Source organism: Puma concolor, chromosome D2, assembly GCF_028749965.1.
Source record: "Puma concolor isolate L17-30 chromosome D2, mPumCon1.1.hap2, whole genome shotgun sequence".
NCBI lineage: Eukaryota > Metazoa > Chordata > Mammalia > Carnivora > Felidae > Puma > Puma concolor.
The window spans coordinates 7330631-7347006 of record NC_141677.1 but is presented as its reverse complement, the minus strand read 5'-3'; the positions used below and the strand labels follow the sequence as shown (position 1 = coordinate 7347006).

At 36.2% G+C, this 16376-nt stretch overlaps 1 protein-coding gene across 3 annotated transcripts in view; it reads right to left on the bottom strand.

The window, feature by feature from the left end:
- Positions 1-16376, bottom strand: part of PTEN (phosphatase and tensin homolog) — a 93270-nt gene that overhangs the window by 33763 nt on the left and 43131 nt on the right. Inside the window, exons 1-2 of one of the 3 annotated variants that reach the window (XM_086679529.1) lie at positions 5642-5727; positions 3033-3077 (exon numbers count right to left, since the gene is read on the bottom strand). The exons of 1 other annotated variant lie outside the window; for it this stretch is intronic. In XM_086679529.1, the coding sequence (XP_086535655.1) occupies positions 3033-3077; positions 5642-5643 (47 nt within the window). In that variant the 5' untranslated portion in view covers positions 5644-5727. Of the gene's footprint in view, positions 1-3032; positions 3078-5641; positions 5728-16376 lie in introns of those variants that run through there. One more of the 3 variants, XM_086679528.1, reaches the window with a different exon arrangement.

Here is a 16376-nt window from a genome sequence, read left to right as displayed (position 1 = left end):
GAAAACTTGAGATAATTAACAACAGCTAAAGATTTACCACAAAATGATGGGAGAGCTGTATGTCAAACAGTGTACACAGTGAAATACAGCAACCTTTTTAAAAATTAGTATCCAGTGAACATTTAAGCTCCTCAAAGGCAAGAACTATATTATGCCTTCATTCCCTACCTGCCCCCTTCACCTCCTACACCCACCCACATACCTGCTATAATAGAGGAACGTACAAGAATGAAATACACACACCTGCACAAAACAACCTAATTTACTAAGTATCATTATACCCAAATTTGATTAATGATACGAGGCAAAATTTTGTTCCTTCTTAAAATAACTTACTGAATGCTTGATAATATAGAGATATAAACAGGTACGATCCTTTAAAAAGTCCACATTACAAACCGTTCTTCACCCACATGCCGTAATTGCCATAAAAAGTTTAATATGCCATTAATATACATATGTCTAGAGTAAATATTTTAAGATCTTTCCATTTATATATGTTCGCAAAAACATACATCACAAGTAATTAACATCCCCAAAATAAAAGCAATAAAAGAGAAACATCTGCTGCTAGCCAGACTCACTTACCCAGAGCCAGAAATATAAACAGGTAGAAAGAAGGTGTAGAATGAAAAGTGACATCAGAAATCACAACATGCTACAAGTTGGTAGTTCTAGAAACTTCTGAAGTAAGTGAAATTTGGGGAGATTAAAACAAACAAATAACAACAACAACAACAACAACAACAAACCAGAAAGGAAAATACTGGCATAAATAGTGGATGGTCTGCTACCTTATGTACCTGTGTGACCTTGTTCAACTCACTTAACTTCTCTAGGCCTCAGATTCCCCATCTGTAAAATGAGAAGGTTGGACTAAATGATCTCTTTCAGGTACTTTCCAGTTCTGAAAAGTCTATGATTCCATTACACGGAGTGGGGAAGGGGAATTGAAATACATATACCAAAAGCTACTCTCCACTGATAACGAGAGTTCATTAACTGTGGGATCCAATGTTTAGAAATACAAAAACAAACAGGCAGCCAAGTCCCCAGACGAGCTCCTGAAAGCCACCTTTAACCAAAATAATGCCAAGTGATCCACAGTACTGACAGTGCAAGCCTAGGTCCTAAACTCTGGAAGCAGGAAGCCACTGAATACAGGAATGAAAAGAATTTCCTTCCCTTTCTTTGGATATAATGTTGAATTCAAATAAATTTTTGAAAAAGGCAGAATATGTCTTTGGTATCTTTCTCCCTTCCATCTGGAATTCTAAATGCCTTATCTTGAGAGTCTAAACCCGAAGTAACTCAGTGGACTGAAGCTTTTGACAGTTCTTGTCGTGTGTGTGTGTGTGTGTGTGTGTGTGTGCGCGCTTTTTTTTAAACTTAGCTTCTGAGTCTAGTTATTCAAAAAATATAAAAAGCTTTGTGGTTTTTATTTTCCTACATGGAAACACTATGGCATCTGCAACAAGGCTTGTTACAGGAGGTTAATCAGTACAAGAGGAAAATATATGCACAGATCATCTGTAAGCTGGGGCCCACCCAAACTTAAGTCTCTACAGCACATTTACTTTCTTCACCTTGTTATCTATTACCGCCACACCCGCCCCCCCCCAACACCTACCATAATCTGACCGTAATGGATTATCTGCCATATTCTAAACACTATTATGCCAACAAGGTCCTTATGTGCCCCTCTCTCTGCCTGCAATGCCATTTCCCTAACCTGAGGCCTGCAGGACAGGCCCCATGGATTCTTTCACCCCAGCCCAAACATGCCTTTCTTTATGAAAACTTTCCTATGGAGTACAATTACTATTTCCACTGTTGCCCACACAGCTCTCTTCTACACAACAGTCACCTCTTTTGTAATAGTTTGTCCACCTATCACATTAGACTATCAACTACCAGAGACTGAAACTCTATCTTATTCACCTCTGAACCACCACCCAGTTTTACAATGCCTAATGTGGCAAGCACTGCATAAACGTTTGCTTCTTTGTGAATCTGAGGAAATTAGTGAAAAGTTACAAAGAGAAACAATAATGGTGTCTACTTCACTCTCAGGTCTTCTGAGGTCTTCTCAGAACAGAAAGATCACTAAATTAAAGATAGAAAAGCAAATCTCACAAGCTGACAAGGCAGACATCCTTTCTGGTGAAGATTTAAATGCCTATGGAAGGTAGAAAAGAATCTTGCTCTCACATTTGATTAACAAATTTTACAAAAATTGTGACAGTGAATTAGTAAACGTAACTTCAGATTAAAAATTTTTGTTGCATAATTTACAGATATCACATAGGAAAAATAAAAACCAGGTAGGAAAATAACACATTCTATATGCCATTTTTAAAACGGTAGGAAATGGTCAATATTTTGGGAAGGAATAACAGTCTTCAAGGGCAAAAGTGATAAAATATTTTCTTCCCACTTTTTTGTTTTTTCCCTTTTTACATCCTTACTCACAAAGTTAAAAAGAAAAACAAAAGGTTAAAGAGAAGACGAGCTAGCTGTACAAAGTGGGCAATCCTTACATCCTGCCCGAGACAAGAGAAACCACCCAACTCAACAGTTGTAGGTAACGTATTAATGGTACCTACGAGCTAGAGATTACCCTAATAGCTGTTTCAATCAAATGACCTTAAAGACACAGAATAAACAAAATTACACCCACTCTGAAGCATCCCTCCATGGAAGATGTTATTAATGCTTTAACAGAAAAGCTCTGCTGTAAATTACGCTTCAAGTTACCGCATGGTTACTGGCTCAAAGATGGGCTGGATTCCAAGTCACTTAAAGCAGATCAAGTAATGTGAATGTGTGCCAACACTGTTTTGACCTCATCACTACACTTTCTGAGTGACCTAACAATGCTCTTAATCAGACATCTTGGACTAATTGTTTTAGGAACACAATTCTGTTAAAATATATCTTTAACTCTACCTGATTCTAACAAGGAAATAACTTTCACTTAATAGTTAATTTTAGATGATATTTGCAAGCATACAAATAAAAAACATACTTACAGATTGTATATCTTGTAATGGTTTTTATGCTTTGAATCCAAAAACCTTAAAACAAAACAAACAAACAAAAAGCCACCATTAACAAAAATAAGCTAACATTTGAAATTACATTTATACTATTGAGAATACCTAGAGGAGAGATTCCATTTTTCCTAATCTCAAATACCATTTAAGAAAAATAAATAAATAAATTCCAGTAAATATTCTCTTCATGGATTTCAACTGGTAATCAGGTTACTTGTAAATAATTATTACATTACACAGGTTTATACAATCTGAAGTAACGATAGAGCTTGTCACAGAATAAATACTGTCATAACCTGTCTCCAGTCTAGGATTAGGAGGTCAAAGCATTAAGAAATACGTCATTTAAAAGGCAGCATTAGCATTTAGCTCAAGTTCACCTAGCTCATGCAGATGTGCAAGAAATAGTCACATGCAATCAAGCAACCTGAAAAACAACCCTGAAAATTCAGCCATCATTTTCTTTCAAACTAAAAACTTTTGATATTTGAAAGATACAAGTACTAACCAATAAGTCCATGCAAAGTTTTTAAAGTATGTTCACATATATATTCTCAGTTGACACTCACAAACATCTGAGAGAGAGAGAGCTCATTCACATTTCACAAATGAAGAAAGTAGATATCAAAGAAATTACACAACTTGCCCAAGGTTATACTGCTAGTAAGTCAAAGAATCCAGACCAAAGCCCTCTCCCTCCAGTTAAGAAACTGAACAACACTTACAGCCAACAAAAGCACTTACCACATTCATTTATCACATTGAAATACTTTATGCATATAAATTTGTTTACTCTTATAAGGTAGGTAACAGACGAGTTAGAAAAGTATAAGGCTGAGGATGTTTCGGGATAAATAGAAAAGACAAATGGAAAACAAAAGAGGAGATTTTAAAAAATTTTAAAGCCCAAAAGTTTCAACATATGAATAGAAGTTCCAGAGAAAACAAAAGGAGAAGAAATGCAAGATATAATTCAAGAAAAATACCCCAAACTGAAGGAGTTTCCAAAGTGAAAGGATACAATGAGTATTCAGCAAAAATGATGAAAACAGACCCAAATAAAGGCATACATAGCTTAGTGAAATTTCTGAATACTGACAAGAAGAACCTAAGACCCTAGAAGCTGCCCAAGAGGAAACAGGTTTCATAAAAATAATCTGGAATCAGAATTACATCACCGTTTTTAATGGCAACACTAGCAGCTACAAAACAATTGCAGAAAACCTTCTGACTTCGAGGGAAAATTATTCCCAGCCTAGAATTCCATACCAAAAGAGACTATAAATCAAGCGTGAATATAGAATAAAGATATTTTTAAATAAGAGAAGTCTCAAGTAATTTTTCTGCCCACATAGTCTGTCTCAGGAAGTTACCAGAAGATATGTTCCACCAAAAGAAGGGTGGGAAACCATGAAAGATGACAATTCCAGGAACTGAAGAATCCAACTCATGAGAAGGGAAAAGAGAATTTCCAGAATGTTGGTGAAGAAAGTCTAGTTAACAACTAACCCAGATTAGGGTACATCAGAAGGCTCCTGAAGAAGATAAAATTGACATAATGCCAAATATGCTTGAACATGTTGAGAGATTTACACCGTTCACGGATAAGAACATAGAAACTAAAGTTGAAAGAGAGAGAGAGAGAGAGAGAGAGAGAGAGAGAGAGAGAATTACAACTCCAGGGAAAACAAAATGTTCCAGAAAAAAAGTTATACTACTTAACTGTAAATGGTGTTTATCTAGTCATAATCACATAAAAACCAAAATTGATATAACCAAAATTACAATTTAACGAGCAAAAGAAGGGCTGAAAGTATGTGTGTGGTTGGGATGGAGGGGGAAAGAGTTCATAAACTTGGATGTGAAAAATCGTGTCACTCAGTAATACAAGCAGTTACACAAGTAACTTTGTCACTAATTAAAATGATATATTTTTATGTCACACTACAGTTGTTGCAAATGTCAAAATATTATTATTTATAACCAACACTTAAAAATTAAGTCATTAGACTATAAGTAGATTTTATTTAGTGTGTTAACTATAATACGTCAAGTATTAGGTTTTGAATATTTTCTGATTACAATCAAAACTAACATAATAATGGCTCTCTATTGACATTCCTATACCAACAAAACATTTTCTCATGGATTTAGTATGACAAGATGGGTTCCTCTTATTTCTGCAGAGTCAGGCCCTCATTCTCTAAACCACTCAACAGTTTCTAGACCAGGCTCTTTCCTTGCGTGGCCAGTGCTTCATCGAGGGCTCAGGTCACTAGTATTTATTTTGAATGGTATGCTTTCCTGTGTTCATTCCTTGATACCCATTCCTATCAATGTTACCTTTTATTTATTTAAGAGTATGGAGAGAACACGTATTATATACTTGAAACTGTGCTTATTTCCCTGGGATAAAATTATTTATGAACTATGGCTCCTGCCATCAAACTAATAATGGAGTAACTGAATCAATTAGAATAAGGGTTACCTGTGAGAAACAGAAAAAAGGCGAGGGGGGGGGGTTTCGGAGGTGGAGTTCATAAACAAATAGGCTACTGAATATATTAAATACACTATTTTCTCACATAAACTCCAGGATTAGCAGTCTACAGCTGGTAAGGTAGATATTTCATAAAGGACTGGATAAAAGGATTTCATAAAAGGAATGTTCCATCATTTGTTTGGCCAATATGAGAGGCAGCCGCAAGGTCCAAGATGGTGTGCCATATTTGTAGTAGTAACAGACTGGAGAAGAGAAAGAAGAACAGGTCCCTCCTTTAAGAAATCATCACTCAACTTATGGGGCGCCTGGGTGGCGCAGTCGGTCAAGCGTCCAACTTCAGCCAGGTCACAATCTCGCGGTCCGTGAGTTCGAGCCCCGCGTCAGGCTCTGGGCTGATGGCTCAGAGCCTGGAGCCTGTTTCCGATTCTGTGTCTCCCTCTCTCTCTGCCCCTCCCCCGTTCATGCTCTGTCTCTCTCTGTCCCAAAAATAAATAAACGTTGAAAAAAAAAAATTAAAAAAAAAAAAGGAAATCATCACTCAACTTAAAACAACAGATCGTAAGTTGTCACATTATCATATCTAGCCAAAGGGGGAGCTGGAATTACTATGGGCACTCTGGGAAAACATGTACACAGCAAACAAGCAAGTGTTCTACTAATGAAGGAGAAGAAAAAGATGATCACTGATTTTCTCTATGGCTGTTCTCTAATTTATCTCTAATCTTTATTTTCTACTGCAAACCAAAAACAAATGACCAACATAGCAGGCATATTCGTAATCCTAACTTAAAATCACTCTAAAAAGGGGTCCACAAGCAGAAGGAAACAAAAATAACTACTTTTTGGTTCTGGTGGTGGTTGTTAATAAACCTGTAGAACAATATTTGATTCTAATATTGCACATGTTCTTTTCTTTAAATATTTAAGGTGTGTGTCACTTTTTATGATACATCACTTTAACCTACTTCTTCAACTAATCAAGGAAGCACCGATTCTATGACGACTTCTACTGAACTTGAATACACTACAGAAGAAAGTGTTATGTCTCTTGTCTCTTGTTCCATCTTTATCTTCTCCATGCCTGTACCTTTCTCAGTTTGTACTTTTTCTTTAAACTGAGGCAACATTTACACACAGTGAAACAAACAGATCTTAGGTGTACAATTCTACGAGTTTTGTAACAACCATCTCAATCAAGATATAGAATGCTTCCACCACCCCAGAAAATTCCCTCATGCCCATTTACAGTCAAACCCCAGCAAGCTCCCAGGCAGCTACTAGTACCACCGATTAATTTGTCCTTGTTCTTGAACATCATATAAATGTAATCACATGATACATAGTCTTTTGCAACTGGCTTCTTTCATCTAATGTTTTACAGATTGATTTATGTTACCTATATCGACAGTTCATTCCTTTCATTCTCAGTATGATTCCATCGTGTGACTACACCACCATTTATTTATTCATTCTCCTTTGATGGATATTTAGGACGTTTACAGTTTGGGGTTATTATGAGTAAGTACATAAACATTCTTGTGCAAGAATTTTGGGGACACATGCTTTTCGTTCCTCACATAAATAAATAATAATTAGAAGTAGAGCTGCTGGGTCATAAGGTAGACAGGGTAGATAGGTGTATGTTTAACTTATAAACTACTAAACGGTTTTCCAAAACAGTTATACCATTTTACAATCCCATCTGCATTTTAAAAGAGTTCCAGTTGCTCCAAAGTCTCATCAACATCTGGTGCTGTTTTAATCACGGTCTTTCTAATGTACATAAAATGGTATCTTGCTGCGGTTTTAAATTTCCTTCTCCTCATGACTAGTGACTTTAAGCATGTTTTCATTCGTTTATTAGCCTTTTTTATACCTTCTTCTTTAAAATGTCTCTTCAAATCATGGGCTCATTCTTCTCCCCCACCCCAGTTGTATTAACTGGCTTTTTTATTTATTACTGGCTTTTATATATTCTGGGTAAAAAGTCTTTCGTCAGACACATGTACTGACATAAATATTTGCTCCTTGTCTATGACTTGCCTTTTCATTCCCTTAATAACGTGTTTTGACAATCAATGATTGTAAATTCTGATAAAATCCAATATATTAAAGTTTTCTTTTGTTCTTTTGTTTAGAACTTTGTGTCCTCTCTCTGAGAAATCGTTCCCTACCCCTAGAGTTCACAAAGATATTCTCTATGCTTTCTTCCAGAAGCTTTTAACTTTTTCTCAGTTTGTATTTTAATTTGGTTGAAAATTTAGAAATTTAGATAAATGCTATGGACAACTGGGATAACCAAGACAGAAACAAATTATTTGAAGGACAGTGATTATAAAATTCAGAAAACAACAATTCATCACTATCTGCCTTATCTTTTCCTCCAAGGGTTTCTTCTGAGAGAAAATGAATAAGCAGGAAATGATCTGCAAATTACAGTTTTCTCACAGAAAGCCTGTAATGTAAATGTGAGCAGAGAAAAAGGTGTTCCGGAGGATTAACAGTTTATTTTTAGTTCATCCTGGGTCTGGTCATTTTAACTTTTGAATCCAAGTACATAAAGCAACACTATGTTAACAAGGACATGCACATCCTATTGCCCAAATCCAGGGAGAAGGGTTCCCCCGTGGCGGCCCCGCAGGCACATTCAAGTGGTGCCTAAAAGAAGGAAAGGGCACCTACCAAAATGGTCATAATGGTTAGCCAAAGTTCTCGGGGACAGACGTAGGTTTTCACTATTCGCTTCCAACACTTCTGCAACTATGCTGTTAAAACAGAAGCGTACGCTACTTTCAAAAGAAAAGAAAAGGTGCCTGTCCTACTGTATTTTCCCAAAAAGTACAGAACGGACAAAGTTGTATCAAACTATTTTACTTACAAAAAATGGGTCTGATGAGCTTAGAAATCCAACTGCTTTTGAACAATATATCTTAGTTTACATAAAATTAATATTTTCACATACTATTTTTGAATTAGAAAAAAATAGAAGTTAGGCTTTTTTTTTTTTTAACGTGATAACACTCCTCCTTGAGAAATAGTTTTAATGAGATTCATGCAATTCCTGTTTATGAAGACTCATGAGGTTTCATTCATACTGAGCCTGTCTTGAGGATATTTAAAAGAAATTATTGGCGTACACAATCACAAAACCACAAATCAGATCCCAGTGAGAAACAACGAGTAACCAAACACAAACAATTTGTCAAAATGCTAGTAAATGCTCTTTAAATCCCTCCTAGAGGCATAGCCATGGAAAGCCCAATCTTTAATTTCATCAAGACACTTCTCGGGTTACTTTGGCTAGGTGTCTATAAGGTATATTCAAACCCAGTTTTTGATTCTCTTTTAAATCTCAAGTATTATTAGAGGCACAAGGGCTGAGAATTTCTGCTTCCCAATCTTGTATTTTTCTACATTGTATACAGTAAGTGCTGAGGACTTACTAAATAGCCTGAATGATTCCTTTGAGCATGTTTTTTTTTTTTTCTTTTTTTTTTTTGAAATCACCTTAGTTCTAGAAAATTATCCACTGGGGTAACCTTTCATAAAATTAAATATCCCACAAAATAATACTGATTGGGTTAGTAAAATGGAAATACGCTAGAACTGGCAAACAGGCATCAAACTGGTGGCAGCCTGTTAAGACTATAAAAAAACATCCAGGTTGAAAACTGGAAAAGAATATCATTACTGATCAATGTTTAACCAGTAGTTGGGAAGAGAGAATAATATAAACATTTTCACTGTATCTGCCATTTCTAGAGAAAGTCAATACAAATTTATGGGTAAAATGCAATAAAAAGCAAAATTTGAACATTATAAATTATTTTATAATAGCAAGGTTATTGTAACCAAATTACAGGCTTTAAATAATTTTGTTCTAAGAATCTTCTTTTCATATTGGCATTCAATATAAAGGGGTCATCTAATAAAAATTTTCTTACAGTAGCATGTATATGTTTTTGACCATTACAGAATATCTGGTACACAAATCATCCTCTTGCTATATGCAAATGTGAAACTGGGCAAAATGGATGAGGTGACTATTTGAGGCACAAAACAGAAGGCAGCACAGGCTTCTGAGGCTTCCAGAAAAACAGGAGAGCACTCCCACAACCACCGTGCTTTCAGCTGGGAGGCTCTCTTCTGATGAAGCAGAAACAACAAATGTAACAAAGATCTCACCGAGGTAAAAGGCAGAGATCTGATTAAGCTCAGGGGTGCTAAGGCAGCTAAAGTTTGTGGAACAGAATAGCACAGAAAAGGGGATGAATGGGAGAGCCTCAGAAGTCCATACAGAAATGCACCTCTGGTCCTTGGCCAAAGGTTGGCTGCAGGTGCGCAGGGTCTAAAAGCATACTAGAGAGGACACCGGAGACAGCATGGAACCAGGAGAAGGAGTTCTGGCCCAGCCAGAATGGAGAGACTTCATGTAAGCACCTCAGGTATTCAGCTGAGACCCCAGAAAGGCCACACCTTCGAAGTGAGGACCATGCCCTAAGATGAAAGACAAAACTGAAATAGGCCTGCCTTAACCAAAGAAAACCAAGGCTGACAATACCAGATTAACCGTTAATTTAAATGCCTGCCAAAGTGAAACTCAACACCCATAAAGAAAGTAACAATCCAGACTCCCTACAACATATCATTCGCAACATTCAGCATACAATTAAAATTTATTAGACATGCAAAGCAGAAAAACATGACCCACGACCAAGAGAAAAAAGCAGTCAAGAGAAACCAACTCCAAGATGAACCAGACGTTGGAATTAGCAGAGATGGACTACAAAGCAGCTACTGTAAATACACACGTGAATGTGAAGGAAGGTTATTACAGTAAGTAAAAGGATGAAAAGTCTCAGCAAAGATACAGAAACTATAAAAGACAGAAATTCTAGGCCTCAAAAGTACAGTATCTGGAAAGAACAATCTACTCTGTGCTCTTAACAGAAGACTAGAGACTGCAGAACAAAGACGTGGCAGACTGCATTTCCAAGAGTGACTGTAGCACCAGCCCACACACTCTTCATTAACGTACCTTTAATACTTCTCCCATCAACTGGTAAAGTCTGCGGTTCCTCCCTAGAACTTGGGCACAGCTTTGTGATTGCTGGAACTCAGAGAGTGTAGCAAAAGTGACAGTGAGTGATTTCTAAGACCAGATCATAAACATGTCACGTACGTCCACCTTGGACTCTGGATCCTCACTCTGGACACCAAGCTAACAAACATACTACGATGAAGCACAAACTAACCTACACGGAGAGACCACTGGGAAAGGTCAAGTAGAAGGGCGTTGGCCAACAGCTCAGCTGAAGACCCGATAACAGCCAGCATTTACCAGACATGCCAGTGAAAACACCTGCAGATAATTCGGGCCCCCAGTGTGTCAACTCATTTCTAGTCACCAAGTCTTCACGGCTAAAGCTCCAGATACTGTGAGGCAGAAACAAGCCGTCTCCACCATGCCTCATCTGAATTCCTGACTCCGTGAATGCATGAGTAGAAGACAAATAAATGTTCTATGTGGTATTTATGTTTAGAGGTGGTTTGTTATGTATAAATGCTAACTGGAATACAAAGATAATGAACCTGACAACAGATTAGTAGTAATTATCTAATCTGAAGAACGAAAAAAAGAAATTGAAAAAATGAACAGTTCAGTGACCTGTGGAACAATACAAAGTAATTTATCATATATGTTACTGGAGTCTCAGGACAGGTAAAAGAGAATGGAGCAGAAAAACATTTTTTACAGACATCCCAGCTGGAAATTCCCCAACAATGGTGTAAAACATCAAGTTACAGATTATAGAAGCTCACTAACCCTCTAGTAGGAGAAATAGAAAAAGAACCACTATGCATATTAGTCAAAACCAGTGAAAACCAACGATAAAGGGAAAGAAACAAAAACAGAGGACTATCAATAATGGTTGACTTCTTATCAAAGCTCATGAAATGACATCTTTAAAGTGCTGAAAGGGGAAAACAACAACAACAAAAAAAACCTCAGCTCCAAATTCTATATCCGGCAAAATGCGCCTCAAAAATGATCAACAAAAGATGAGTGAAAATCTGTTGCCCTCAGGCTGAAGGGAACTAAGGGGAGTACATATAAAAGATATTTATATTTATAAAAGAACATCTTTTTCTTCCCTTGCTTTGAAAGACAACTGCTTAAAGCAATCAAGTAACACTGTATTCTGGGGTTTATTACATACATAGATATAAAATATATGACAATAACCACATAAAAGAAATGGAAGGATAAGGAATTTTACTTTTGTAAGGTTCTTACATTTTAATGCTGACAACACTAACTCTAAGAGGACTATAGTAAGCTAAGAATGTGTTTTGTAATTCTTGGTGTGCAATCTCTAAAATATGTATGAGTATATAAATTTAGTACAGCTAAAGTCAACAGAATTAAAATTAAATACCTAAAGTTATTCTATTAACTTCAGAAAGGACAGGAAAAGGCAAATGAGAGAGAAGGAATGAAGGAATAAATGAATGAATAAATGAATACTGGACAACTCAACACAAATAGAAAAATGACAGACGTAAACAAAACATTTCCATAATTATACTACATATAAATGGGCTAAATACTCCAATTAAGAAAGTCAGTGATCATAAAATAACTTCAAATTTGACCTTACAATATTTCTTTATGAAATATAGTACATACACATTTACATATACTTGCTCTACCAACTGGAGAGCACTCTACAGGCAAATGAATACAAAATGTTCAACTGCAAAGAAGATCACATAAATCAAATGCCAAATTCTTTTTTTTTTTTTTAATTTTTTTTTTCAACGTTTATTTATTTTTGGGACAGAGAGAGACAGAGCATGAACGGGGGACGGGCAGAGAGAGAGGGAGACACAGAATCAGAAACAGGCTCCAGGCTCTGAGCCATCAGCCCAGAGCCTGACGCAGGGCTCGAACTCACGGACCGCAAGATCGTGACCTGGCTGAAGTAGGACGCTTAACCGACTGTGCCACCCAGGCGCCCCATCAAATGCCAAATTCTATCTAGCTGCTCCAAACACTTGACCATGCCACTAAACTCATTCCAATAGAGGGGGGAAAAGAATCTGGGTTGCAAGATAAGCTTTCTTTATAGGCCTCAAAAATTCTGTTATTACTTTGGTGAAGTACTATTAGTGTGATGGTCCAGGGTCTGATCTTCTACCTTTCTGCGTAAGCCCTGATCCTGTCAGTATATTGAGTGGTGCTTTTGTTTTTTTCAGGGACAAATTCAAACTCATATCATACGACTGATATATAAATATCATAATGACCATAATGGCAATATATTAATTTCCTTGAAAAATCCAACTGCCACAGGAACAAAATTATTCACATCTTTATGGCCAGTTCAAGATCTTGCCATAAGCAGACCCACTGAAAAGTGAAATTATACTGCTGCTGAATAAACATGGAATCAAACAAAAGAAGCTAGTTAAATCAATTTCTAACAAAGACATTCTGATGTTTCCATCTCCACAACAGGAATGATCTTGCCCAAAATATCTGAAGTTCATTGGCTAAAGTTTCCTTTCCCTTAGCCATGTTTTTTCCATGTTTCAACAGCTAACCAACCCACTGATGGGCTTTATGTAGACTATATTCTAGAGAATTAAATTCAAGTCTTACTGTAAAACCTGAGAGTTAATCTGTTTCTTAAAGATGAATTGGTATATCTCTGCTTGGTGCCAATACATATTGATACTAAATTTTATATTATTAGAGCATTATTTCATTTTCAAATGCTTGGGGAACTGATAAAAATTCATCTTAGAAATATTTATTGAGTACCTCCTATGTGACAAGCTCTACTACAGATACACTGTAGTACAGACGACCACAATCATACCAAATGCTCCTAGCACTTGGAGAGAAACCCAGAAGCAAACCCTCTTTTAAGGTATCCCATTCAGAAAAGAGCCTAAGAACATTGGACAGTCCCTACTAATCCAAAAACAGATTTAAAAAACAGAAAAGTGCATATCTAAAAACAGCAAAATAATTACTTATCTGCTATATTTTTCTGTAGCTATTTGGCATCATATTTACTTCTGCTGTATTCATGTTAAATTAAAACTTGCTCTTAGAACTCTACTCATCTACAGCTGCCACTGCTACTACGAAAACAAAAAATGAGTTGTTGTTTTTCCTTTTCAACATATAAGTCATCTCTGCCTTAATCCCATTAACACAGGCGCGCTCCAAACATTCTAGTCCTTAACTATTTTCTCCTACTTACCTTCATGTTGTCAAACCTAAAATCAATCATACATCCAATACAAGTATCTTGTTGAAAATCCACTCTTAACACTTGCCTGGACAGTACTGCCTTTTCCTATATTAATTACCTCAAGTTAAACAGAGAAGCAAAACTAAGAGCTTTACGTCAAGGTCTATGCTCAAAGACAATAATCCCCAGTACTAAAGAAAATAAAACTAGAGGGAAAAGAAACAGTAGGGGAAGTGAACTATAACCCATTGAGAAAATTCAGAAGGCCATTAAAAATAATATATATAGTTAGTATCCAAAATCTATAACAAACTTACCAAACTTAACACCCAAAAAAACGAATAATCCAGTGAAGAAATGGGCAAAAGACATGAATAGACACTTCTCCAAAGAAGTCATCCAGATGGTCAATTGACACATGAAAAAATGCTCAACATCACTCATCATCAGGGAAATACAAATCAAAACCACAATGAGATACCACCTCACACCTGTCAGAATGGCTAAAATTAACAACACAAGAATCAACAGGTGTTGGTGAGGCTGTGGAGAAAGGGGAACCCTTTTGCACTGCTTGCTGGGAATGCAAACTGGTGCAGCCACTCTGGAGAACAGTGTGGCAATTCCTGGAAAAACTAAAAATAGAACTACCTTACAATCCAGCAATTGCACTATTAGGTATTTACCCAAAGGATACAAAAATACAGATTTGAAGGGAAGCATGCACCCCAATGTTTATAGCAGAATGAAATAGCCCAACTACGGAGAGAGCCCAAATGTCCATCAACTGATGAATGGGAAAAAAAAAAGATGTCAGAGAGACAGATAGGGAGAGAAGACTACTACTCAACTACCAAAAGAATGAAATTTTGCCATTTGCAACAACGCAGATGGAGCAAGAATGAATTACGCTAAGCAAAATAAGTCAACCAGAGAAAGGCAAGTATCATGATTTCACTCCTATGTGGAGTTTAAAAAACAAAACAGATGAACATATGGGGGGCGGGGTGGAGAAGAAAGGCAAACTATAACAGACTCTTAACTACAGAGAACAAACTGAGGGTTGATGGAGGTAGGGAGGTGGGAGATGGACTAGATGAGTGATGGGTACTAAGGAGGATACTTGTGATGAGCACCGCGTGTTGTACGTAAGTGATGAATCACTGAATTCTACTCCTGAAATCAATATTGCACTGTATATTAACTAAAATTTAAACTTAAAAAAAAAAAAAGAAAAAAAAAACCTGCCACATATTTCTTCAAAGAAGTTGTTATCACTCTGCACTTTTACCAACATGGTTGAGAGTTTCAGTTGATCTATATCCTTGCCAACCAATTAGCCCTTTAAGTTTTAGCCATCCCAGTAAATATGAAACCACACCTCACTATCTTTTAATTCTCATTTCCCTAATGACTGATTTTGAATATATTTTAATATACTTACTTATCATTTACATATCTTCTGTGTAAAGTTTATGTTCAAATCTTATGCCCTTTTCTTTATGGAGTTGTCCTCTTACAAATTTGTAAAAGCATCTTTATATTGTATTGAATTCAAGTCCTTTGTCGGGTATATGCACTGCGAGTATTTCTCCCAGACTCATTCTTTTTTGTTAATGGTGCCTTTCAAAGAACAGAAATTTTTAATGTTGATAAAGTCGAATTTGTGAATTTTTTTTTCATGCTTAACTTCCTGTGCACTAAGAAATCTTTGACTAAACCAAAGGTCACAAAGATTTTTTTCTCTGTTTTTACCTATTTTATAGCTTTAAATTTTACTTTTATGTTTCTATCTACAATCCATTTGTATGTAGTATGAGATTTTTGTGTATATGACAAATAGTCAAGGTTCATTTTATTTTTTATACCGACATTCAGATGTTCCAAAGCGTTGGTTAATAGGAGTATCCACTCCCCATTGAATTATCTTGGCATCTTTCTCTAACAATGTATGTGTCAGTTTTCTTATGATTTCTATTCTGCTACATTAACCTCACAACTATTTTTTTTCTTTTACTAACTTATTAACCTATATTATATGACCCAGCAATTCTACTCATGGATATTTTATCAAAAGAAATGAAAATAAATGTCCACAAAAGTCTTAGACATGGATGCTCATAGCAGCTTTGTTCATAGTAGACCCAAATTTAAAACAACCCAAATGTCCATCGAAGGTGAATGGGTAAGTAATCCTGTCCTATCCATACAATGGAATACTACTCAGCAATAAAAAGAAACAAATTACTGATGCAAGCAGCAACTGAGATAATTATGCTTAGAGAAAAAAGCCAGATACAAAAAAAGTACATACTGTGTAACTGCATTTATATAAAATATCAATACAGGCAAAACTTAACTACAATTAAGATTTAGAAACTGCCTAGAACCAGGTTTGGGGACCTGATGGCAGAAGGGCATGTTCTAAATCTTGGCTATGGTGCTGTTTACGTGGATGTGTATACATGTCAAAACTCACTGAACTGTAAACTTAAAAGTGACTACATTTCATTGCACATAAATTATACTTCAATAAAGTTGATTTTTAAA